General features: G+C 43.4%; 1 protein-coding gene across 1 annotated transcript in view; it reads right to left on the bottom strand.

The window, feature by feature from the left end:
- The window catches only part of MINDY2 (MINDY lysine 48 deubiquitinase 2), a 187,086-nt gene extending 159,523 nt beyond the window's left edge, over positions 1 to 27,563 (bottom strand). Inside the window, exons 1-2 of the mRNA XM_082257052.1 lie at positions 27,510 to 27,563; positions 11,504 to 11,568 (exon numbers count right to left, since the gene is read on the bottom strand). Of these exons, the coding sequence (XP_082113178.1) occupies positions 11,504 to 11,568; positions 27,510 to 27,552 (108 nt within the window). The 5' untranslated portion in view covers positions 27,553 to 27,563. The remainder of the gene's footprint in view (positions 1 to 11,503; positions 11,569 to 27,509) is intronic.
- Positions 27,564 to 27,985: the final 422 nt, after the last annotated feature.

The raw sequence follows: 27,985 nt of genomic DNA, 5'->3' as shown, positions 1-27,985 counted from the left end.
GTCATCCCATATTCAAGAGAGGGGCGAAATACTTCTGCCCACTTGTATTGGCAGTTTGTACTGTAATAGATTGGATATTGGGCTTAACAGCTCCAATCATTACAGCGATCATTGTGGTCCTGAGATTTTCCTGATTACAATCATCCGCCTATAATCCAACCCACAATTTATGCTGCACAGGAGTCCACCAATATTTCAATTGATCTAATACAGATGCTTTATAATATGCAGAAACCCAAGGAACTCCCATCCCGCCATGCCTCCTATGTCTCCTTATAATGACAGACGAGCATCGGGGTGGTTTTCCTTCCCATATAATTTGATTGAAGTACTTTTGAACAGAGACACAATATTGGGGTGGTAAGGGAATTGCCAACGTATGAAACAAATAGAGTATTTTAGGAAGTATAATCATTTTTAACATAGCCACTCTACCTGCTACAGTCAGATCTTGAACCTTCAGTTCTCCAATTTGTCGCGACAAATTGTCCAAAAAGGGTTTATAATTATAATCATAAAGTTGGGAAATAGATGAAGTTAAATTAATCCCCAAAAATGGTATGTACGAAGACCATGTAAGAGAGAATTTTTCGATTATATGTTTCTGTACTGACGTGGGAACATTAACACCCATAATCTGTGATTTTGTAATATTTAATTTATAATATAATACTGCACTAAAATCGTTTATCATTTTCTCTACTTCTATTAAAGATGACAGTGGATTTGTAATGATTAACATGGCATCATCCGCAAATAGGCTAATCTTATGTTCAACTTCAGCAACTTTCTTCCCTGTTATCTTCGCGTTGCTCCTAATACTCTGAGCAAAAGGCTCCATAAGCAACGCAAAGACAACTGGTGACAGCGGACATCCCTGCCTAGTCCCATTGGTTATCCCAACCAATTTGGATAGTATTCCCGATGTGAGTACATTTGCTGTTGGACTAGAATAAAGAGCCATTATATTTTCTTTTAACCAACCCACAATCCCAAATTTATGCAGCACCGCCTCAAAATATCCCGAATGGATCCTGTCAAACGCCTTCTCCGCATCCAAAGAAAGTAGCAGGGAAGGCGTCTGACAGGATCCCATCCGAGTCAACAGATTCAAAAGTCTTCTCGTGCCATCAGGAGCCTGCCGTCCTGGCACAATCCCACCTGGTCTGCATGTACCAACTAGGGTAAAAACTTCTGCAATCTACTTGCCAAGAGCTTGGCAAAGATTTTAATATCCACATTTAATAAGGCGATTGGCCTAGAAGATGAAAGGTCCTCAGTATCCTTTTTTTGCTTGGAGATTGTGACAATTAATCCCTTCAACATTTCCGATGGAAATGTACGAGTGGAGGCTGCTAATTCAAATACTGCTTTTAAGTGGGGAGCTACTTCTGTAGATAAACTTTTATAGAATGCATTGGGAAACCCGTCCTCCCCGATGATTTCTGATTATGGAGTTTGATGATAACTGAGCTAATTTCCTGAATTGAGAATGGTTGAGATATTGAGCTCAATTGAATCTTTGTAAGCTTAAGTAACAAAAAGTGTCAAATAGTTTGAAATAATCTCTGTAGTAGGTTGGGGAATAGTTGTATCCTTTTGAAGATCATATAATGACTGATAATAATCTGCAAAAGCGTTGGCAATATCTCTAGGGTTTGTTAACCTCTTATGTGAGTGAGGGTGTAGAAGTGCTTCTATTTTATTACCAAGTTGTTTAGCCTTCACTTTTTTAGCTAACCAGCTCCCCACCCTATTGCCCAGACCATATTCTTTACCTTTAAGGACCTTCAGATGATATTCCTGTTTATTTAACAAAAGTAGCCTTAGTTCTTGTCTAAGTTCCAGTATAGTCTGTGTACATTGTGGAGTCTGATTTTCTTTATTTGTTTTTTCCCCGAAAGCTATGCTATCGAGGATATCTCCCATCTTTTTTTCCCTCTGGCGATTAATATATGATGACATTTTAATTAAAATGCCCCTCATATATGCTTTATACACATTCCATAATACAAATTTATTAACTTCTGAGTTGTCATTATATTTGAAGTATTCCCTATGCTCATAAATCATTTTTTGCCACAGATCGATATTCTGAAGTAATGATGTGTTCAATCTCCATCGTGGGGATGGAGTTTTAGACAATTTATCATCCACCGTCAAAATAATCGGTGCATGGTCAGACCATCCAGCCGTACCAATTTCAGCTCTTTGAATATTTTGTAGCATCCTCTTCTCTGTAAGAAAAAAGTCTATTCGAGAATAAACAGAGTGAACAGGAAAGAGAAAAGTATAATCTCTTTCAGCTCCATGTATGGAGCGCCAAATATCAAATAGTTCATATTTTGCCATTAGAGGGAGTATAGATTGCGTGGTTCTTCTAGTGGGGTTTGAAGTATCCAAATTTATATCTAAGATTATATTAAAATCCCCTCCAATCATTAAAGCACATTTCCTTTCCTCCATGGTTTTTCTTAATAGAGGTGATAAGAATCTACGTTGGCCTGTATTTGGAGCATAAAGATTTAACATTGTAAAAACGGAGTTATTGAGTTTGCATATTAATATTAAATATCGTCCCAAGGGATCTTGTGTAGTACAGATGTGTTCAAATTTAACTGAATCCCGAATCGCAATCAGAACTCCACACGTCTTTTTTGGACCATTAGCCATAAATATGTGTGGAAAATGTTCAAACTGAAAAAGTGGACATCTAGAGGCAGCAAAATGTGTCTCCTGGGCAAAAATTACATCAGCTTGGTGCGATTTAGCTTCCTTCAATAGCGCTGCTCTTTTATAAGGGCTGTTAAGGCCTTTAGTATTTATAGAAACAATAGTCAATGGCATTAGATATATAAAACCTTTGCTCTTTTGCCGCTAGGGTCTCTTACTTTCAACTTTTTTTGTACCCAAATTTGCTTTATACAGCTATCTGTATTCTTATCAAACCATTTCTCCAAGTATACCCCTAGGATCCTTATAATTTGTCCTTCTGGAAAGGAAGGAGAGGGTAATAGGATAAGCGAGGGGAAAAAGAAAGGGAAAAAAAGCAAAAACTAAAAAAAAAAAACGAAAAAAACAGAATATACACAGTACATAATAATAAAAAAGAAACACCTGAACCATTGCAGGCAAATGGGCAGTTATTACTGCTTACAACGGGGGTGTAATTTAACGGTGTTTTATAACACCAACCTACTCTCCCTAAAGGAGAGATAAATATACTCGGAGTAGTGCTCAGCCCAGTCCCCCCCATACCTCCCCGTGCGGCCTTGCAATATAAATTCTAAATAAATTCCCAATTTATTTCAATAGGTTCTTGATTCCCCTCCACCCCCCTCCCCGTTCTGCCCCCTACTCTGTTCCCCACTGATCAAATTAACATGGGGGGTGTTATGGGGGGAGGGATGGAGGCGAAACACAGAGCCACAGATCCTCTCCCACTGCATCTCCATAATTTCCTCAATCAAATATCAGAAGTGATTAATTGCAAGTTTTTAAGGAGTTGTACCCCTTATCCACACTATAAACAGGGAATATTTTTCTCTTCCAAGTAATTAACAATTTTGTAGGAAATCCCCACCTATAAATAACATTATGAGATTGCAATATCTTGGTAAGAGGGGCCAATTTCTTCCTGTTCATTGCTGTCTGTTGCGAAATATAAGAATATAAAGATATCCCTTTAAATTGTTCTGGATGTACTGGATTTTTCCTTGCCGCTATCATTACCCTCTCTTTTACATGATAAAAATGCACTCGTATAAGAATATCTCTTGGAACTGCATGAGACAGAAACTTTGGTTTGGGGATACGATGTGCTCTATCTACACATAATTCAACATCACTCAGCGCATGGGATGAGGGATTTCATATATTGTTGCACAAAACCTGTCAGATCGCTATGGAGAACCGATTCAGAGACTCCTCTAAATTTAATATTGTTTCTCCTTGCTCGATCCTCCAAATCCGCTAATTTATTCTGGAGGTGCTGAATCTCTGTTTCGTGATCTGCATATGCATCCACAAGTTCATTATGCAAAAAACATATAGATCAGACATTTTTGTTTCTAGATGTACAATCTTATCGCTATGCAATTGTGTAGTTTTACTCAAAGGTGTTATCATGTCAGAAATATCAGAAAACGTTTTTCTCAAAGACAATAGCATTTTTTTTCATGGTAGTCTCAGATATTGCTTGGTCAGAAGTAGGAAACCCCTCAATCAGACCTTCCTTAGTTACTCCTAATGATGGTGAAGATCGATCGTTTTGGGTATTGTCTAAATTGAGTGTTGTAGCTTCAGGTTGATCCTCCCCATAGTTGCCTTTGGCTCCTGTATTAAGCAAAGGGTCAGAGGGCTCAGATATAACATCCCAAGGGATAGGAGGGTTGGAAGAGTTGACAGGGAGTGAAGTTGAATTTTCCCTAAGATCCAGCAGTTGCTCCGCTGGGCACTTAGTTGATTGGTTCAAAAGATGGCCATCATTTCTTTCCCATCTGTAATCATGGTCCCAGAGGTCCTGGGTTCCTCTCCTCTCATTACCCCCAATAATGGCCCAGAGGGAGCTATTGTAGTCAATGGAAAGAAATCGGTTAGTCGCTGGGGGGGTTTTTGCTTTTTGCGATGTCTAGGCATCTCTTTATCTTCTGATGATTGCCTTGATGTTTTTCCAAATTTCTCAGAGGAGACTGGTTGGTCAGAAACTGGAGCAGAGTCAGAGATAGGAGTCAGTGTGGGTATAGAAACAATGTCAGAGTTTGAGACACTAGGGTTAATAATGTTAGTGGCAGAGATAGCAAATGCGAGAGGGGTGAGAGGGGGGCCAGAGGTATGGGTAGTATGTATGGGTAGGATGTGGGAGGCAGAATAATTCGTAGCTTGCAATCTTGTAAGCATTATCCTTTTGGCCTTCCCCTTTTTAACCTTTCACTTATTTTCACTCCCCTTTTTTTTTTTTTTTTTACACCCCTTTTTCCTCGATTCTCAGCTCTCAGTTTCTTATTTCTCTCATATCCTGCTTAATTGCCTTAACACCGGTTAGTCCCAAAACTCTCCAAGAGATAGTCACTATAAAAAGGTATTCTCAATCAAACCTTGGTACATCAGTAAGATTTTGCATTGGTACCCCCAAACCAGCAAGGTATTTAAACTTAGCAATAAAAAAAAATGTAGTTGATACAGTTACTGATTGAGGATTGATACTAAAGTTGATTTCCCAAAGGGGGGGGGGAGATGATAAGTCTGAACAAAATCTGGCAGTGAGAGAGGCTATATGAGCTATATAAGCTATATGAACTATGTACTATATTCTATATGTATATGTACATGTACTGTTTGAAATACCATCTCTCACCCTCACATAGCATCTGTCAGGCTTCTACGCTGCTGCTACTGTTGGATCCATCCGAGCAGGTCAAAGAGGGTCCCACAAACTGCATACTGCATACCACTCCGGCTCAGCCAAACAAACACAGCAGAAACAAGGTAGAGCGGTGGAGTGCACTTATCTTCATTTATCTCCTTCCTCTGCTCCCCTCGTCTGCCGGGTGTCCAACGTTCACTAGCCGATCACTAGTCGGTCGGCAGCCGCACCGCACAGTACCGTACAGCAGCAAGTAAAAGACACAGCGAGTGCAACAGAAGGTACACCAAGAGGTGCACCTGGAGCCGAAGGAAAACCCGCTGCAAGGAACCTGTGCAAGGAACCCGTGCAGGATGGACGGTGGATGGATGGATGGTGGAAGATCAAGGTCCGGGAGTCCTGGGAGAAAGGATTAGCTTGCTTGCAGGGTAGAGAGCAGAGATGAAGACCAGAGACGGGAGCTGAGAGCCAGGTAGTTAGAAATCACTGACCGAAGGTATGCGGCATGAGCATGGATCAGACTGCTGCGGCTGCACGCCCTATGCTGCTCACTCCGCACTGGGAGCTCGATCTATCCATCAGTGCACCTGCAACTCATCAAGGTAAGCCGCTGCTGCTGCAGCTAATCATTGCCGCCCAGGGAGATATTCGTGGAGGTGGACGGAGCTCACTGCTCACACGACCATCTTCAGCTGGCCACACACACCCTCTTCCCCCCTTTGAAATGGTAGCATGAGTTTATATTTTCCTTCCTCTCTCAGCTGTCAAAGCAATACTTGTGTATCCCAGGTACAAGTGTAGAGATTTCTCTACTGCAGGAGATGTGATAACTGCAAAAAGAAGCACCCTCAAACCAGAGCATGTGGATCAACTAGTGTTCTTACAGAAAAACCTACATGTTCCCAAATGCTAACCACTGCAGTAATTACGAATTTATGTTTTTAATGAACTAGTAATTCATTAAAAACTTTTTAATTCAGTCTGCCAGTCACACCAGTGTTGTTTTATAGCTTTATAGCACTGAGATGATTTGTTTTTGTAGATTGTCGAATGTCCAATCCATATTCCATTGTTTCACACTAAAAGTGTCTAGGGGTTCATTTAACCCTCAACCAAATAAATATTAAAGTGTATTTCCTTCTAGACAACTGACACCAAGCCACAGTGCCACCATTATAGGAAGGAAAATAATCGAGAGAAATAAATCGTAGATTGAAGCTTAAAACCGCGAGTAAATCTTATCTTATTGGATCACAAATAATACACCAATTTTCTTAATGCAGCTCTAGCATCAACTCAACACACAGTATGTGTGTTGAGTTGATGCTAGAGCTGCGTTACAGGCTCTTGAGTTGTCACGACACACACACACTGGGTTTAGTTGACTGGCAGTGGCAGGGGCAAACATAATCATCATCACAGTGAACCTGGAACATTTTATAGCTTTCCTGGCACTGGAGATGGAGAATTGCTTGTTTTCAAAGATGGTCCATTTTGAATGTTCATTCACACACCAAGTGTCTGTAGCCAAGTGTAGGGGTTCCCTCAACCAAACAAAAACTAAAAGGTAAAAGTGTATCTAGACAACTAAAGGCAAGCCAGCCACGGAATAGGAAGGAACATCCTTGAAAGAATAAATCATACATTGAAGCTTAAAACCTTGATTAAATCTTTACTGGATCACAAATATACACACAAAACTGACCTAACCAGTGCCAAACCTTTTTTCCTGATTCTGATTCAGACAATCGTGTTGTGTGTAGATTTGTGATCCCATAAAGATTTACTCGAGGTTTAAGCTTCAGTTGATGATTTACTCTGTCAAGGGTTTTCCTTTCTCTAATGGTGGCTTGGCTTCAGTTGGGTTTAATCGTGGTAGACTGCAGGACAGGTAACGTTTTCTGTAAAGTGACAACTCGAGAGCTTATATATTTATAACTCCCCTCTAGCAGCCATCAACTCACTTGAGTTGACTGGCAGTGGCAGGGGCAAACAAACATCACAGTGAACCTGCAAGTTCTGCAGCAGTGCACTATGTTCCAAGTTCACCTTGATATTTGCTACTAGTCAGGAAGTGCTCTGTTTTGTAGAGGACAGTTTATGGCACACCTGTAGAAATTTACCTTCACTTTTTATATTAATATTTTCTTTTATGAAGAAGTAAACTGCACTACTACAGTTTGATGCCATACTATTTTACTGTTACTTCTAGTAAATAGTGTAATCTGTCTCTGCGATGCTATTTTCAGACTTTCCTATATGTATGCAGTGCAAGTGCACTATGCAGGGCTTGCAGGCCATGCCAGGGTCCAGGGAAGTGTCCTTTTAGAGCAAATGAAAATAAAAATGATTCTTTAATTTGTGACTTGATTGTTTTTTTTTTTTTTAAAAAAGTTTTGAAAACCATTGGGCAGTGGGCTGGGCATGGGCGTTGGGCAGTAATTGTGATACATCGCGGAATCAAATAAAATCGTTGCCTTGATAATTGTAATCGAATCATGAGACCAGTGAAGATGCGCAGCCCTAATGGCTGGGGTCTTCAAGTCCTGATGGCGGCACCACAGTGCCCCTCCTTTGGGGGGGGGGCATTGCTTTTAGGCAAGACAAACTTGAGGTACTAGTTTTAGTGTACTCAAGGCTTGTGCCATGCTATAAAGCTTATCACACACAGCACTGTTTATCCCAAAGTAATAGAACATGTCCTTGTCTGTAAGCAAGCACCCACAGTGACTCACACACCCAGTTGCTGCTACTCTTGAGTCTCCTCCAGCCTATGACATAGGCTAATAATAATAATGATAAGGAAATCTACAAGATTAGGCAGAAAGAGGCCAAGCAAGTTATAAGAACTTCTAAAGTGCAGGCAGAAGAAAAACTAGCTCAGTCTATGAAAAAGGGGGATAAGACATTCTTCAGATATATAAATGAAAAAAGGAAATTAAAACAAGGAATAACTAAATTAAAAACAAAGGACGGAAGGTATGTAGAAGAGAATAAAGGGCTAGCTAGAAAAAGAAGGAGAAGGACCTCTACTTGAAAGGATGACTAATGAATCGTTTGATACATGTGTCTTTACAGAGGAAGACGTTCTAAGATTGCTGTCTAAAGTGAAGACAAATAAGTCACAGGGTCCTGATGAGATACACCCAAAATTATTAAAAGAGCTTAGTGGTGAGCTGGCAAAACCATTAACAGATTTATTTAACCAATCATTAGTAACAGGAGTCGTCCTGGAAGATTGGAAATTGGCAAATGTCGTGCCCATTCACAAGAAAGGTAGTAGGGAGGAATCGAGCAACTATAGACCAGTGAGTCTGACATCAATAGTAGGAAAATTAATGGAAACCCTATTAAAGGATAGGATTGTGGAACATCTTAAATCCCATGGATTGCAAGATGAAAAACAACATGGGTTTACTTCAGGGAGATCATGTCAAACAAATCTTATAGATTTTTTTGACTGGGTGACTAAAATAATAGACGGTGGAGGTGCAGTAGACATTGCATATCTAGATTTTAGTAAGGCTTTTGACACTGTCCCACATAGAAGACTTATCAATAAACTGCAGTCATTGAGCATGGACTCCCATATTGTTGAGTGGATTAGGCAGTGGCTGAGTGACAGACAACAGAGGGTTGTAGTCAATGGAGAACATTCAGAACAAGGTCATGTTACCAGTGGGGTACCTCAGGGATCTGTACTGGGACCAATTTTGTTTAATATCTTCATAAGTGATATTGCAAAAGGCCTCGATGCTAAGGTTTGTCTTTCTGCTGATGACACAAAGATATGTAACAGGGTTGATGTTCCTGGAGGGAAACGCCAAATGGAAAAGGATTTAGGAAAACTAGAAGAATGGTCAAAACTCTGGCAACTGAAATTTAATGTGGATAAGTGCAAGATAATGCACCTGGGGCGTAAAAACCCAAGGGCAGAATATAGAATATTTGACACAGTCCTGACCTCAGTATCTGAGGAAAGGGATTTAGGAGTAATTATTTCAGAAAACTTAAAGGTGGGAAGACAATGTAATAGAGCAGCACGAAATGCCAGCAGAATGCTTGGATGTATAGGGAGAGGTATAAGCAGTAGAAAGAGAGAAGTGCTTATGCCGCTGTACAGAACACTGGTGAGACCTCACTTGGAGTATTGTGCGCAGTACTGGAGGCCATATCTCCAGAAGGATATAGATACTCTAAAGAGAGTTCAGAGAAGAGCTACTAAATTAGTACATGGATTGCAGGAAAAAACTTACCAGGAAAGGTTAAAGGACCTTAACATGTATAGCTTGGAAGAAAGAAGAGACAGAGAGGATATGATAGAAACTTTTAAATACATAAAGGGAATCAACTCGGTAAAGGAGGAGAGCATATTTAAAAGAAGAAAAACTACCACAAGAGGACACAGTTTTAAATTAGAGGGGCAAAGGTTTAAAAGTAATATGAGGAAGTATTACTTTACTGAGAGAGTAGTGGATGCATGGAATAACCTTCCTGCAGAAGTGGTAGCTGCAAATACAGTGAAGGAGTTTAAGCATGCATGGGATAGGCATAAGGCTATCCTTCATATAAGATAGGGCCAGGGACTATTCATAGGATTCAGATATATTGGGCAGACTAGATGGGCCAAATGGTTCTTATCTGCCGACACATTCTATGTTTCTATGACAGAGGTTTGAGCGCTGGAAGCACTTTAAGAAATCACACCATTTGTGCTTGTACTGCCCATGCGTAGTGTGTTACGTGCATGACCGCATCCAATCGCTTCATGACACACCCCTCTTTGTGCCACGCGTTAAATGGTGACTATTCGCAGGAGTGCGGACAATTCTTTGCCACAGACACACCACTGGAGGCGCTGCCTGATCTGGAGTCTTCCGAGGAGATGAATACGCAGGGGGGCTTAAGCGCCAAGGAGAAAACCTGCATGCCAAACAACATGGGGTGAGAGCAGATTAAGCAAGCAAGGTGCGCTTTCCCACAGCTGATACACCTACTGTTTCAGGTGAACAACAGAGTGAGAGCAATATGTTTAAACAAACAAGGTGTGCTTTGACATAGCTGATACACCTACTGTTTTGCACAGGGAGAGAACAAAAATATGTTTAAACAAACAAGGTGTGCTTTGACATAGAGAATACACCTACTGTCTCTTGTAGAGACCCAACATGGCACACGGTAGCGGTTATACTTAAAGGGAACAGTGCATAAAAATATTTTTACAAATATTTTTAAAGTGGATTTACCTGTCCCACTGCAGGATTCTGTCTTGTAACAAGAACCCAATCTTCAGCCATCACGGTGAGTTTCTGTCACTTGCCGACCTTCAAGGACTGGGTCCCCTTGTTTTGAGGGGCCATTCCCTTGGACCTGTAGAGCACCCTGCCAGAGCACCTTTGGGGTTTGGTTTTACCAATGCTCCAGACCCCAGGGTCCAGTGCCTAAAAAAGGACAACATGACAGGCAGAACCTCGTATCTCTTTTCCTGAGGCTCGAGTACCATCCTCTGACTTTTTTGGATGGATCTGATTGCCAATTCCCTTCGATTCAGAGATCGTTTGATTGGGGTTTGTAGCATAATCTTCTTTCTTCTTCTTTGAAAAAAAACATAAAAACCTTTAAGATGCTGGCAAAACAAAAACGGATGTACTTCCTGTATGGGGGGGGGGTTATATGGGGGGGGGGGATTCCTGTCTGATTGGTTGCCAGAGTCCATTCACCTATAGGTGGCGTATAACCCATGTAGTAATGAACATGGCTGCTGTGTGTCCCGTGATGTGCAATAAAGAAAGAGGAGGCTTTGTATTCATTCATAGAATACAAAGCTGCCTATGAATGGCTGAGAGCCACTCAGACAGACTCTATATTATTCTGGATGGGAGACGGGAAGTCTGTCTCACAGCCGGAAAACAGCACTGTGTAGAGTCTACAGTCTACATACACACAGCTCTTAGAGTCAGGGCAGCACTTTGTGAAGGAAATATTTTGTTCGGGCCAAGCCTAAAGTGGCAGGAAACATGGAAATCAGCTTTAAGTAAATCATAAGGTCAGTATATTATACAAACCTATAAAGCTGAGAAAAAACACAACTGCTTTACATGTTAAAAAATAAGAAATAAATTAAATACTTGTTTTTACCTGCTCATAGTTCAGACGCTGAACTTCAGAAATCTCCTTAGGTTTTGCCTCTAAAATATAATCTCCTAGAAGAAAATGACAACCAAATGAAACAAATTAATCCTAAAGGCATAATAAAATATACATATACAGTAGACATATGCCGGTTTTCGGTAATTCGATATATCGCGGTATTGCATAGCCACGGTATTGTTATTGTGGCATTTTTAAAATACCGAGTTTCTCTGCTCCTGGGTCTGACTTGTGAATTGATACATTTCAGTGAGCTGGATGACTCATTCACTCACACAGCTAACGCCTTTCAGCATTCTCCCACTAACTATAAACAAAAATGTTTACATTGTATCTTTTCCTTCCCTCTGCCAGGGAGAAAGGAAGTTTAACCTCTTAAAGACTGGATCTTTTTCTGCCACTTGTTGCTTGCAAGTTAAAATCAGTTTTTTTTTGCTAGAAAAGTACTTAGAACCCCCAAACATTTTATATATTTTTTTAGCAGAGACCCTACCGAAAAAATGGCGATTGTTGTAATATTTTATGTCACACTGTATTTGCGCAGCAGTCTTTCAAACGCAATTAATAGACTTTAATGAATAAAAAAAAAAAACGTAACAGTAAAGTTATCCCAATTTTTTTTTTTGTTACACAGAGAATCGTGATCTTTATTCCAAGCTAAAAAATCGTGATTCTCCTTTTGGCCAGAATCGTGCAGCTCTAATATATATATATATATATATATATATATATATATATATATATATATATATATATATATATACACACACATGCATAGCAGCCCACATTACATTATTATATAGCCATCAAGCAGTGTCTGGCCTACCTGGTGATGACTGGTCCTAGCGCTCTGATCCGATGGCCTGGTCTTTAAAGGGGCAAATCCTTGCGATCCAGAAGTGGTTAAACCTGCAGGAGGACCTGTGTTTTTGTCTATTAATGACTTTACTATTGCTTTAGGCCTGGTTCACATGTATGCGGGTTGGGGGCCCACATTTGCACAGGCATAGCAGCCCATTGATGTGGATGGGCTTGAGCTGCTATGCCTGCGTTTTCAGCTGAAAAAAGGTGCATGCAGAATTTAAAAAAATGCAGTGGCCATGAAATCCATCCTTCTTTTGCACCATGCGACTTACCTGCCGTTGCTGCACACGCAAATTGTTTTTAAATGCAGTGCCCACGTATACAAAAAATGCAGAAAGCTTGCCAGAGCAGGAACTGCAGGTTAGTCGCATGGTGCAAAAGCAGGATGGATTTCAAGGCCACTGAATTTTAAAAAAATGCTGCATGCACCTTTTTTCTGCGGAAAATGAGGGCATAGCAGCCCGTTCAAATCAATGGGCTGCTATGCCTGTGCAAATGTGGGCCGCCAACCCGCATACATGTGAACCACCAACCCGCATACATGTGAACCGCCAACCCGCATACATGTGAACCAGGCCTAAAGCAATAGTAAAGTAATTTATAAACAACACCTCCTTCAGGTTTAACCACTTCTTGACCACAAGGATTTGCCCTCTTAATGACCAGGCCATCGGATCGGAGCCATGTGCCAGGACCAGTTATCACCAGTTAGGCCAGACACTGCTTGATGACCTATTTTAGGCCTGGTTCACAGAGTCTGTACTGACTGACTATATAATAATGTGCATAAGTGAACCAAAGCCCCTAAATTCAGCAATGAAATTGAAGTGAGGTGGAAATTTAATAATTTAAATTTAATAATAGAATACCGTGATAATACCGTATACCGTGGCAAAACCTTAATCAATTAATCGCAGCATGAAAATCTGATACCGTCACAAGCCTAATATACAGTAATTGTTTTGTTTTCTGGGTAAAATGAAAAAATGACTGGATGGTGAAGCATAAAGTCATGATGACTGTAATGAAGGCTTTTAAGTTTTTTTGTGAAACCGTAATCAATAGTTTTGGCAGTAACTAAATGTATGGCAGACCTTGATTTATCAATTTAGCAATGACATTTTCAGCCTTTTCACATTTCAAAACGCAAGAAAATGAAATGTAAGTAAGCTCCAGCATTCAACTGTCCAGGTCTTACCTTGCCCTCCTGTTTGGCAATCATCTTGGACATCTGCAGACTGCTGCCTCTTATAAACTCTGATTGCATCATCACTTGCCTGCTGCCTGGGTGTCGCACAGTGATGATGCTGCACACCTGACCTGATGGGTTGCAGTCCTTGCCCTTGCGTTTGTGCTCAAAGGTGAATCTCTGCTAGCAGTCTTGTGTTTTCCGTGTTTCTCCGTGTATGACCAGGCTTGGCTGACTACTCTTCTGGCTCTCCACCCCGCATCGGCAGACGACTCGCATCGGTCGACTACCCGCTTCTGGACCTGACCCCGGCTTGGGCGACTACCTGCTTCTGAACTTGACCTGGATTGTTCCTGCTCTCAGTTCCTCAGTCTTGATGTGCGTTTATTGTTGCTCCAATAAATTGCTTTATTTTACCTGCATCTCCATGTGGTTTGGTTTCCTGGCACCCCTGACAACAACTAAGGCTACATACACATGGACCGAATATCAGCCAATCTCAGTCAGTTCAACAGGAACTGGCCGATATTATATCAATGTGTACAGCTATCTTTCCGACAGAAGCTGGTCTAGTGACCAGCTTTGTTGAAGGGACATGATAGAAAACCAGCATCTGATCAGCGCTCGCAGCCAGCAATGGCTGCAAGCAGTGATTAGTGTGTTCTGGCAGATGGGCAGTCCCCCTGTCAGAACACAAAAGTTACAGTGGGGGAGATCACCGCACTAACATTGCGTGTGTTAGAATGGCGATCTGGCAGGGTTTTTCGTTCATCCTGCTGGGTTGAGCAAAAAAAAACAGGCTTACTATTCTAGACCTAATGAGAGAGACTGAGGTCAATCAGGAGGAATAGATAGATACTGTATATTTGTGATAAACCGAACACAGAAAAATCTGCACATGCCAATTTCATATACATTTAAACTTGTTTATCTAGGGATTTCCCAAATAAGTGTTCACCATCAAAAGGTTTGTGTAGAAGATGCATTTCACAAGCAGGCTCAGCTTAGCCACAAAATCCTGCTCATAGGCATAGAGATGAAGGACATGCTAGTGAATTGGCAAATTACATTCTCTAGAGTGTCAATACAAACAATAAGGCTAAGGGCATTAGCTGAAATTGTTCTAAGAGAGCAGGGTCATCAAAGAAAGTCCCCAGTCCCAGTTCATGTGCCTTGTCCAATTAGCAATTGCTTGCTGCAGGGCTGGACCTGCAAGGGCAAATGAGGCCTTTAATAGGCAACATACTTAACTGTAAGATGTTCAGAACTGAAATGGCAGGATCCACTACCACAATAGCCCATTTCTTCTTAAGATCTTTTTTTTCCCCATCGGATAAAATTCAACACAAGGTTAGGAGGAATGAATACCCTCTCAGGATTTAGCCAATCCTTAAAGAGCACAATCAATGTGTGTATTTGAAAGGCTTTTTAAAAACTAAAAAACTTGGCTAGCCTCTTCCTGCCTATAGGGGCTTGATTTGGCAGTTTAGGATCACTTGGAGAGCCATGTGCTGCTGGGAAACTACTAGTGTGCACTGCGTCAATATACGTGCAGCGGAACAAAACAGTAGGAAGTATTTTGCACAGGAGTCCACTGACAAAAGAAAACATTACAGGAAAGCCCTACAAAGTGGGGTCAAGGTATGGTCCCTGAGGCAACACCAAGGGGTACTGATCCAGAAACTGTAGGCAGCCCAGAACAATAAGCAGTCAGTTCTTGATAGAAGTGTCATAGGACTAAAAACTGAATGGAGAAATAGAAAAACAATTCTCCAGAGGAGACCAGGTCCATCACTTAAAGCAGGGGTAGGCAACCTTTGAGAGGCGAAGATCTACCTGAACAACATGAAAGATCAAGATCACCGGGGGTCGGCGCCCCCCTTTTTTTTTTTACATATAATGTTTGGGGGTTCTAAGTGATTTTCTAGCAAAAAAATACTGATTTTAACTTGTAAACAACATGTGTCAGAAATAGGCTTGGTCATTAAGTGGTTAAAGGAGTTAAAAAAAAAAAAAAAACCCTTCTACCTTTACATGTTAATGCATTCTAAGCATTAACATAAAAAACCTTCTATGTGCAGCAGCCCCCTCATCCTCCAAATACTAACCTGAGGTCCCTCTCGGTCTAGCGAAGTCCACGAGTGACTCAGCCGTCCAAGATTCTCCCTTCTGGTTGGCTAAGACACAGCAGCGTCATTGGCTGCTGCTGTCAATCAAGATCAGCTAGCCAATCAGGGGATAGAGGGGGCGTGGCCAGGCCTTGGTGTCTGAATGGACACAGGAAGCTGTGACTCGGCTTCAAGTGCTCTCATAGCAAGCTGCTTGCTGTGGGGGCACTGAACAGGAGGGAGGGGACAGGATCACAGAAGAGGGACCCGAGAAGAGGAGGATCTGGGCTGGTCTGTTCAAAACCACTCCAACAGAGCAGGTAAGTATAACATGTTTGATATTTTTATTAGGGGAAAGAAAAAATAGACTTTACAATCACTTTAATGCATAGAATGCAGTAAGGTGGAAAAAAACAAAAAAAACAAACACTTTGAGCCTTTAGAACCACTTAACCACTTTTTTACTTTATGTGTAAAAAAAATTCAGTACATAGCTGCAATATATGCATATTTCTGTTGGTTTTATTACGGTAAAAATGCTGCAAGCACAGAAATCCAGTGTGCTCCTAACTTTCTGAGCTGACAAGACAGTGCCGCTACTGGACTTAAGTCCCAAGAAGCTTTGTCAGCTCTGGAGACTACAGAACGCCACCTATCCCCATGCCTTCTCTGTCCTACTCCATAAGCATACATGGATTTCTTTCTCAGTAAAAAAATGCTGCCATCATGACTTCAAAGAATCTGCCGTTTACTTTATGTAGGGAAAGAGCTATTGGGAGTTGCATTTCTTAGGGCTTGGCTACATCAATTGGAAATTATCACCAGCAGCTGCCTTTACAAGAATATTACAAGGTAGTCAGTTACATAGCAAACAGTAACATTCAAGTAGACTACAAAGAAGCATTTAATATAACAAACCTAACTAAGATTATTCTTAAAACAATATGTTTTATGTGTAGAAAAATGCATTCTCTTAGTTGTGACATATAAACCAAATATCTAAAATAAAAAAGGTTATTAAAATCAGCTAAAACTCGATCTACATTATATGCTCCACACATTATGCTACAATTAAATTGTCCCAACAAATTCTCTTACAATTATTTTTTTTATTCCTTTTTACCAAAACTAGATGTTAATATGGCACTATATAATGATAATTTAACAAACACCCTGTGCATGTGCCACACAACTGTCAAGAGTAAAATCGTTGATCAGGGGGTTGCCAGCTCACTTTGCGGAGCTAAAAGTTGGTTCACGCCAAAGCAATAAAAGAACATTGCTGAACCAAATTAAAGGTTTTTGTTCATGTCGGTAATCAGCAGTCTACAAATAGAAATTCAATTGCGGCTCTGAGCAAACCAAGGCAACCACACAGCTAAGTAAAGATTATGTAAAAAAAAAAAAACACAGAGCGGAATTGCACAGGGGTCCTGTGAGTTTTAGGCTCCGTTTCAGGTCCGAAATTCAGGCAAAAATTCAGGCCCGATTTGCCCCTAAAAGGGAGAACAGGGACGCCCCGCACCCCTGCTGTAAGCTGCATCCGTATTAGGTGTTAACCCAGCCTAAAAAAAAAACATTAAAACAAAACTGACCCAAACAAGGGTAGGACCTATTCCATACTTTGTTGTAGATTCGACAATGCAAGCCTATTTGTCCCACTGGTCATTGTAGATGAACACCCTGCTCTCCAAGAAATAAGGACCCCTTGGTATAGGAATATACCAGACATAAATTAAATTAACTCGCTTTTTTCCAAAAGGCTCCATCCGAGACATACAGAATGGGCCCCACAGCCTTTAACCCCCCCCCCCCCCAAGCTTTGGTGGACTGGAACTTCTGTACCCGCACAAAGCAGTTTAGCGCCTTGAGGTCCAGGATTGGATGCACTTTGCCTTCCTTCCTGGGGACTGTGAACAGACTTGAGTAAAAACTCTGAAAATGTTCAAAAGTCAGAACCGGGACAATCACCCCTTGAAGGAACAGGTCTTGTACCACCCCCAAACAGACCCTGTAACTGGTCTGTGGACAGGCGCAGGTTGGAAGGAAAAAAACCTTGCCGGGGGACAAGAGCGAAACTCAATCTTGTAGCCGGACTGAATGACTTTGTGGATCCACTTGTCTTGCGCCAGGGAAGTCCACGGGTCTGGAAACCAGCAAAGATGCCCCCCCCCCCACCCCTGATATGGGTGAGGGCGCACCTTCATGCAGAAGGAGCCTTGTCTGCGGGTCTAGAGAAGCCCCCTTTTGGCTTGCCAGACCAGGTTAGTTAGAATCCACCAGAGGAGGCCCTGAAAGGCTTCGAGCCCTTGTCAGTCGACCCTGAAGGACGAAAAAAACTTCCAATTAGCCTAGAAGGAAGGTCCACGTCTACGACCAGGTTCCTTGCCCTCAGTAGCCTGTGGAAGAAAGGTGCTCTTCTCCCCTGTGAGACCTTTAATGATGTCATTCCAGGGTAGCTCGATCTCCTTGAAAGGGAAGAGCAGTCAAGGCCTTTTTAGAAGTCTGGTCCGCAGACCAGCATTTGAGCCAAAAGACACACCGAAAGACCACTGCCAAAACAGAGGCGAGCCATCAGGGTAGCCGCATCCAAAGAAGCATCACAGATAAACTGCAGCCCCTGGACCAGCTGGTCCACCAGCTCGGCAAAGGCAGGAGGGAGTTGTTCTCCTTCCAAGTCACAGCGTAAGAGCTTAGCCCACTCGGTCAGAGCTTGCGACACTAGAGCAATGGTAAATACCGGCCTAATTGCCGAACCAATCAGGGTGTACATAATTGCGGGCCACAGCCTCCGAATTCTGGTCACATGGATCCACAAAGGCCGGGGACTCTTCCATCAGAATCATGGTTGCCTTGTTTAGTCTGGAAACCAGAGGGTCCACCACTGGTGTCACAGTTCGCTTCTTAAGAAGGGACTCTTCATAGGGGTAACGCTTAGTAAAGCGCTTAGGAACCCCACGGGGACACTTTGGTCGTCCCCACTCTTTAGCAACAATTCTGTCAAAATAGGCAGGGAAAGGAAACACCTTTGCCGCTCTGGATGGTTTGTGAGTGCCAAAGGGTACCTGCGTCTGTCGCAGCTTCAGCAGCATCCTCCAACTTCAGGGTCTCATGCACAGATGCAATCAGTGCATCTACCAGCGCTTTTCCGTGCACAGTCGCAGACGTGGAGGAGTCATCCTCATTACCAGAGGATTCCAGGCGCGTGGTTGCAGACCCAGAAGGTTGACCCACGTCCGCGGTGCCTGAATCAGATTCAGGATCTGATGAGACAGATGAGGCAGAGGAAGGCGGGGGAGCTTTTTGCCAGCCTGTTGCCCGCAAGCCGCCTCCACCTGGGACACAAGGGGCTCCAGGACAGCAGTCAGTGCATGGATGAATGGTTTGGACCCGGGAGGGCCCAGCAGCCTTAGAGAGGGGATCAGGTAGGGAAACATGCTCCAAAGACTCCATGAGTCATGGCGGCACCACGAGCCATACAGGGGACCCAGAATTGGGGGACCAGGCCTCAGGACAAATCCAGGCAGGACGGGGGGCCCTTGCAGGAGTCCCACCAGGTACAACCCCCCCCACCCCCATTGCAGTTCGCGCCCTGCCCCCACCCCAGGAAAGTGGCCAGACCACCCAAAAAGAAATACATCTCTAGCGTATGTGGAGGGGGGGCAGGATGGGAGACCTGGCAAGGAGGGGAACCTGGAAGTCTGACGGTCCCCAAGGTGGGGCCCCCGTCCCCCTCAAAACCCTCCAGAGGTAGAGGGGGGGGACGACAGTGACCCACCATACCAGGAACCAGGTGGGCACAGTTTCAGACCGATCCTCCTCTCCACTGAAATGGGGGGCTGTCTGCCAGGAGGAACACTGCAACTCAGGCCGAGGCCAGGTCGTATCCGACCTCGCAAGACGTTTAACTCGCAGGGCCAGCTCCTGTCCACTGGGTCTATGTTGCTGCTGACCTAGCGTGGAGCTGAAGCCTGCGCACACGCGGGCCAGACTGGGGTAACCACTTGATTTAAATAATCCACCCCGTCGTCCAGTCCGGCAGTTTATAGTAGATCTCACAGAAAAATCCAGGAGGAAAACATCTAAAAAATGTTGCCAGGACCAAAGATCCCAGGGACTGCCCATGGGTGTAGCCATAATTTTTCTGCCTAGTGTCCGACTCTTTTAGGGGGCAGTATAACAATGGTCAAGAATGACAGGAGCTGTGTCCGTCAATGACCAAAAGAGAAAACTAGATTTTTGTCTTATCGTAAAATCTTTTTCTCTGAGGTTCACTGATGGACACAGCTCCATGGCTTCAGACCATTGGGCTTATGCTGCTCTCTCTTCAGAAGTACAACTAGGCTGAAATATTTTTGGTTACGCCCCTGAGGCAGTGCCAGAGGGTATACCATCACTTCCTGCTCTAGGACTTCAGTTTGTAACAAGCAGTGGCAGAAGAACAAATAAACTCAACCCAACAGAGGGGCGGGTGCTGTGTCCATCAGTGAACCTCAGAGAACAGGATTTTACGGTAAGACAAATATCCAGTTTTAGTTCGCAGATGGACACAGCTTCAGACCATTGGGATGTCCCAAAGCAGTATTAACATGAAGGGTGGGAAAAACACAGCAATACGTAGAATTCCCAACAAGGCTAAACATAGCCAATAAAGTAAAAACAGGAGCTCAACCTTGAACAACTGGAGCTCACCACCAGGAAAAATGTACACTCTCAAGAAGCAGAAGCCTCTGCAACCACAGCCTGCAAACTTTTGTGGCCAAACGCTGCATCCGAAGATGCAACTACATTCACTTTAGAGCTGCACGATTCTGGCCAAAATGAGAATCACGATTTATTAGCTTGGAATAAAGATCACGATTCTCTGTGTAACAAAAAAAAATTGGGATAACTTTACTGTTACGTTTTTTTTTATTCATTAAAGTCTATTAATTGCGTTTGAAAGACTGCTGCGCAAATACGGTGTGACATAAAATATTACAACAATCGCCATTTTATTCTGTAGGGTCTCTGCTAAAAAAAATATATAAAATGTTTGGGGGTTCTAAGTACTTTTCTAGCAAAAAAAACAGATTTTAACTTGCAAGCAACAAGTGTCAGAAAAAGGTCCAGTCTTTAAGAGGTTAAACTTCCTTTCTCCCTGGCAGAGGGAAGGAAAAGATACAATGTAATCATTTTTGTTTATAGTTACTGGGAGACTTTACTGATAGGCGTTTGCTGGGAGGCTTTTTTTTTTTTTTCCACAGCTGTTCTCTCTGCTATGCAGCTATGCAAAGAATCGAGCATATTTCAGGTTTAGATCGTCAGGGAGGGTGAATCGAGATCGCGATTTTCATACGATTAATCGTGCAGCTCTAATTCACTTTATAAAATTTTGTGAATGTGCATACAGACAACCACGCCTTGCACACCTGAACCACTGACTCCTGATGACGGAAGACCCAGGAGGTACTTAGCGCCCTCGTAGAATGCGCTTTAACAGGGAAAGGGAGGAACCTGCCCCTAATAGAATAGGCCTGCACCAACGGTCAGCCTGATCCACTTGAAACGGGTCGCAGCAGATGCGGTCTTGTCCCTTACGAAGGTCCATTTGTAAGAACAAAGAATCCTATTTCTGAATCAGTTCAGTCACCACCAGGTACACCCGCCCTGACCACATCCAAGGAATGTAAATCAAATTTCCTTAGGATGTTTTCAGCTTAGGACATAAAGAAGGTAACCATATCTTCATTCAAATGAAACCCCAAGACAACCTTGGGAAGGAACACCCGACAGGGTCGCAACACCACTTTGTGCCTATGAATCACCAGGTAAGGCGACCGACAGGACAACACAGCCAACTCCGACATCCTACGTGCGGAAGTAATTCCGACTAAGAAGGCCACCTTCTGCGACAGAGTGAGCAGAGGAAGTTCTCTACTATTTTCAAAGGGAAGCACCGACTATACAAGATTGAGATCCCACGGAGGCACCAAGGATCGCACAGGAGGAGCCAGATGGTGAAGTCCCTGCACAAAAGTGTGAACCAAGGACTTCACCGCCAACCGCAAAAAAATATGGCCAAGGCAGAAATCTGGCCCTTGATGGTGCCCAGGGCCAAATGTTCATCTACACCTAGTTGTAGGAACTCCCCCCCCCCCCCCGAGACTTACATCACGTAATGTACACCTTCCAAACTCAATAATAAACCTTCCTGGAAGCTAGATTTCTAGCTTTTAACAGTGTAGGAATCACCAACTGACAGTCCTCTGTCCTTCAGCACCTGGCTTTCAATAGCCGGGTCATTAAAGCAGGATGGAAGATTGGTCCTTGAGACAGAAGCTCTTCCCTTAGAGGAAGCTTCCAAGGGACATCTGCTACCAGCCATACCAGGCCTGCGTACCAAGACCGGCAAGGCAGTCTGGTGCCAATAGAATGACTGGAATCCCTTCTACCTCGACTCTGCGTAGCAGTCTCGACAGAAGTTGTATTGGAAAGGTGTGAATCAGATGATACTGACCCCAAGGGGCCACCAGGGCGTCAGCCAGAGGATCCAAAGACCTTGACACGAACCTCTGCACCTTCCTGTTGAGAAGGGAGGCCAGCAGGTCCACATCAGGGATCCCCCAACGAAGGCACAGCTGATACCTCCGGGTGAAGAGACCATTCTCCCGGATCTAATGTCTACCGACTGAGATAGCCCGCTTGCCAATTCTCTACCCCCGAAATTTGCACAGCAGAGAGGGCCGGAACATATAGTTATGCCCACCTCAAGGTACCGGTCACTTCTTAGGCCGCTAGGGCACTCCTTATGCCCAAAAGTACATGAGGAAGGCAGCGCATGAACCTCACTGGGATGCAATGGATAAGGAAATCTGGTGAACATCCAGTATAGAAAGGGTTAACAGTTTATTGGTATTGATAACCGAAAAACAAAGTACATAAAATGGTTACATCCCCCTGGGCTGGAGTGGACAAGGGCACCTGGCAGCAAGCAACACGAGTGCGAGGAGGTCAATCTCCCAGGACTGCTGAGCAGTGTGTGCACAAAGCCGGAAACCAGCCGGCGCGAGGATGAAAGGACTCCGCTGTAGTTCCATAGCGGTGACATCAGCCGGACAGGCGCCACTTGCGGGCAAATACCAGGAACCAGGGTGGAACACAAGCTATATGGTTGCCATGACTACATGTTTTGCGCTGTGCGCTTTATCAAGTCATTGACTTGCACACTTGTGCAAGTCAGCACACTTGTGCTGCTTGGATCTTAATGAAGGGGACATACCCCGAAAGCTTGTCCTGAAAAATTGTATGTTAGTGAAAATAAAAAAAGTATCATGGACAGTACTCAATTGTCTCTAATAAAAACCTTGAAAACTTTCAGACTCTGGAACTGGCACAATAATTCCTTGTGTGAACAGGTCCTGCACGGCCCCGTAGAGGCCCTGTAGCCTCTTGTGAAACAGGCGTAAGTTGGAGGGAAAGAACCTTGCCAGAGGCAAGGACCGAAACTCGATCTTGTAACTGAACCGAATCAACTCGTGGACCCATCTGTCCTGAATGAGCAAGGTCCACAGATCCAGAAAAAGGTGAAGATGTCCACCCACCACAGATGCGGGTGAGGGCGCCCCTTTCAGGCTGGGGAAGGCTTGCCTGCGGAACCAGAAGTGCCCGCTTTTGACTTACCATTCCAGGGTCTCTTGGAGCCTCCCGCAAAGTTACGGGTGGATCTTGAACCCTTTTCCTACGATCCAGATGGACAAAAGGGCCACTTTTGATCCGAGAAGAAAGGACCACGTTTACTATGAGGTTCCTTGCCCCTAACAACCTGCAGAGGTAAAGTACCCTTACCTCCCGTAAGGCCCTTAATGATCTCTTCCATAAAGGACCTGAACAAACAGTCACCTACAAAGAGAAAAACTATAGCACCTTTTTAGAAGCCTGGTCAGCCCACCAGTACTTCATGCAGCAAAGAATCACTGCTGTCACAGATACCCTGCTGGCCAAGGGGAACACATCCAAAAGATGCATCACAAACCTGAGAATCCAAAGACAGTGAAACCATCAGTTTTTTCAGAAGAGACTCCTCAAAAGGGACATCTCCTGGCGAAGCACTTAGGTATTCCAAACATGCGTTTCGGGGAACCCCACTGACTAGTGACAATTTCATCAAAATAGGCAGGAAAGGGGAACTAGTCACGTTGGAATATTTGCGGGTGCCAAACTGCTACGGCGTCGCCGACTAAGCATCAGCGGAGTCCTCCAACTTTAAAGTTTCCAGCACTGATACAATTAGGGTCTTCACCTGCGCTTTTTCCATGCGCGGCTGCAGAGGGTGGGGGGCGCTTCTTGCTAGGCCTCCTTTGCAGGGCCATATCTCCCTTGGATTCAAGTGACTGTAGGGCTGCTGTCATGGCGGCCAGGGCGGACTGAGACCCAGAGGGTCCCACATCTTCCAGGAGTGGGTCAGGTGGTGATACACGCTTCAGAGGCTCCATTGCCAACAAGGGGTTAAGAGGAGCCGTGCAAGGGGAATTTTTTTTTAGCAAAAAAAAAAAAGGGAACCCTCCCCACGCAACGCTAGAGCACCACAAGAATCAGCGCACCCGCAGCGCTGTATAGCAGAGGAAGGATCATATACCCTCAGAGACTCACGAACCCCAAGCTGGAGAGCGCAAAACTTCCTCTTCCATTGCAGTGTGACAGGCTGAGGAAGGGCTGGCACTAACGTTAGAGGCCCCCACAGCACATCACCGCACTCAGACTACAAGAAAATGGCCATTGTTATTCTCTATGGGAAACCCAAAAATGGCCGCTGGACTACACAAACATGGCTGCCGAAGATGGGAATGGAGAATCCACAACAAAACGGCGGTGATGCGGGGACCCGGGACCCAAGGGTAGAGACATCCACCAGAAGGGGACCCCCCAGCAGCACCAAGGTAGGCCGACAGCGGCATCCACCCACCACTCTCTGGCCCAACACCATTTAAGCCCCCCTACCCAAATGGACCCGTGCCCCCCAAAAAGGGGTAAGGGGGACAGGGGGCAGGTGAGGGCACCTACGCAGGGGGAACACTGGCTGTGGAGATAGGAGGGAAAAAGCATGCGGGGGAGGGAGGACAGAGAAGGGGGTCCCAGGGAGGGCACTACTTACCAAACCACGGTACCAGGCGGGCACTGCTCCAAGCAGTCCACTGCTCCATCTTGGAATGGGGGTGCTGCGGCCTGAAGTATGCAGGCGACTCTGATCGTGACTGCTGTCATGACCACGGCTATGGGACCTCGTGAGGTGTTTCACTTGCCGGCCAGCCCCTGTCCAGTGGGGCTATGTCGCGGCCAACTTAGCGCGGAGCTAATAGTTGGGTCGTGCTCGTAGGCCAGACTGGGAAGACCATAAGGATCTAGGATATCCAGTGCGTCGCCCAGTCCGGCTGTTGATTGTAGTTCACAGAGGAACAAAAATAATAAAGAAAAAAAGTAAAAAATTCCATTTAAAAAGGAAAAAACACCAGGACCGCAGATGCCTGCAGTCCTATAGCAGGAAGTGATGGTATACCCTCTGGGACTGCTTCAGGGGCGTAACCAAAAAGGTTTCCGCCTACTCCTGAAGAGAGAGCAGCATAAGTTCAATGGTCTGAAGACATGGAGCTGTGTCTGTCAGTGAATGAAAGAGAAAAGCGGATTTGCCCTATTCACAGATCATTCTCAAAGAGGATTCGCCCATCAGAATCCAACATAATAGCTAGATTCTAATGAGAATATGTGCCTATCACATTTTTAAATTAAACAAGATTACCCAATTAACATACAACATAAAGAAAAAAAAAATCCAAAAACTAGCAAGATTTGCTTATCAGCCGTCGCATTACACATACAACAGGGCCTTAGAAAATGTTAGCCAAAAGCTTTAAAATACAAAACAGACAAATGTCCACCAAACATTCGCTCCATGAATTCCACAGCAAAATCCTTTAAAATGGACTCCACAGGGTGTATTGGCAAATACATGGTATATGATTATTGCATAGATAGTTTGTACATGGATAAATATATAATGCCTGTAATTAGAGGGTGTGTGTACGGATATATGATATACAATGTTGCAAATATAGGCTGTATAGAAACATACAGTGCCTTGCGAAAGTATTCAGCCCCCTTGAACTTTGCGACCTTTTGCCACATTTCAGGCTTCAAACATAAAGTTATAAAACTGTAATTTTTTGTGAAGAATCAACAAGTGGGACACAATCATGAAGTGGAACGAAATTTATTGGATATTTCAAACTTTGTTAACAAATAAAAAACTGAAAAATTGGGCGTGCAAAATTATTCAGCCCCTTTACTTTCAGTGCAGCAAACTCTCTCCAGAAGTTCAGTGAGGATCTCTGAATGAGCCAATGTTGACCTAAATGACTAATGATGATAAATAGACTCCACCTGTGTGTAATCAAGTCTCCGTATAAATGCACCTGCACTGTGATAGTCTCAGAGGTCCGTTTAAAGCGCAGAGAGCATCATGAAGGACAAGGAACACACCAGGCAGGTCCGAGATACTGTTGTGGAGAAGTTTAAAGCCGGATTTGGATACAAAAAGATTTCCCAAGCTTTAAACATCCCAAGGAGCACTGTGCAAGCGATAATATTGAAATGGAAGGAGTATCAGACCACTGCAAATCTACGAAGACCTGGCCGTCCCTCTAAACATTCAGCTCATACAAGGAGAAGACTGATCAGAGATGCAGCCAAGAGGCCCATGATCACTCTGGATGAACTGCAGAGATCTACAGCTGAGGTGGGAGACTCTGTTCATAGGACAACAATCAGTCGTATGCTGCACAAATCTGGCCTTTATGGAAGAGTGGCAAGAAGAAAGCCATTTCTTAAAGATATCCATAAAAAGTGTTGTTTAAATTTTGCCACAAGCCACCTGGGAGACACACCAAACATGTGGAAGAAGGTGCTCTGGTCAGATTAATCCAAAATCAAACTTTTTGGCAACAATGCAAAACGTTATGTTTGGCGTAAAAGCAACACAGCTCATCACCCTGAACACACCATCCCCACTGTCAAACATGGTGGTGGCAGCATCATGGTTTGGGCCTGCTTTTCTTCAGCAGGGACAGGGAAAATGGTTAAAATTGATAGGAAAGTGGATGGAGCCAAATACAGGACCATTCTGGAAGAAAACCTGATGGAGTCTGCAAAAGACCTGAGACTGGGACGGAGATTTGTCTTCCAACAAGACAATGATCCAAAACATAAAGCAAAATCTAGAATGGAATGGTTCACAAATAAACATATCCAGGTGTTAGAATGGTCAAGTCAAAGTCCAGACCTGAATCCAATTGAGAATCTGTGGAAAGAACTGAAAACTGCTGTTCACAAATGCTCTCCATCCAACCTCACTGAGCTCGAGCTGTTTTGCAAGGAGAAATGGGCAAAAAGTTCAGTCTTTCGATGTGCAAAACTGATAGAGAAATACACCAAGCGACTTACAGCTGTAATTGCAGAAAAAGGTGGCGCTACAAAGTACTAACTTAAGGGGCTAAATACTTTTGCACGCGCAATTTTTCAGTTTTTTTATTTGTTAAAAAAGTTTGAAATATCCAATAAATTTTGTTCCACTTCATGATTGTGTCCCACTTGTTGTTGATTCTTCACAAAAAATTACAGTTTTATATCTTTATGTTTGAAGCCTGAAATGTGGCAAAAGGTCGCAAAGTTCAAGGGGGCCGAATACTTTTGCAAGGCACTGTATACAGCATGATAACAATGAACTCAAGTCTATCAAAATCACAGCGGCTAAAAGTAGTAAATAGTGCAAAGAAAAAAAAAAAAAAAACCTTCCACCTACCAAGATACTCCATAAGTTGTTCTGCAGTGATTATTTCTATCATGGGGGGTAATTTCACCTGAAAAAAAATATTTAAATACAATTAATTTATACATATCAAATTTTAGTTATGCATTATCCCCACTGTTAACTTTTATGAAATTGCTTACTAATTAATACAAGGTTATGTGTTTTATTTCTGTATATGACATGCTGCTATTCTGATATAAGAATGCTTGTTTTAAATGTTTCTATCTTACATAATTATATCATTAGGATTTAATGTATAGTATGAAGATATTTTTCTCAAATGCACGCAACTTGTAAAATTAGACTATAAGAGTCCCTGTACTAGACCCACCTTCATCCAAAACATACCTTGCCAAGATTTATGGTACTTAACAAGCACTTCAGGATTATCTGCAAAGAAAGGCAAGTAGGAAGTCCTGGTGATAATATGCCACATCACCAGGGTTCAATACAAGGAAATATGGAAA

This window comes from Pelophylax lessonae (assembly GCF_965119305.1).
Source record: "Pelophylax lessonae genome assembly, chromosome: 4".
Lineage (NCBI taxonomy): Eukaryota > Metazoa > Chordata > Amphibia > Anura > Ranidae > Pelophylax > Pelophylax lessonae.
The sequence above is the reverse complement of the archived record's forward strand: the minus strand, read 5'-3'. Positions and strand labels throughout refer to the sequence as shown.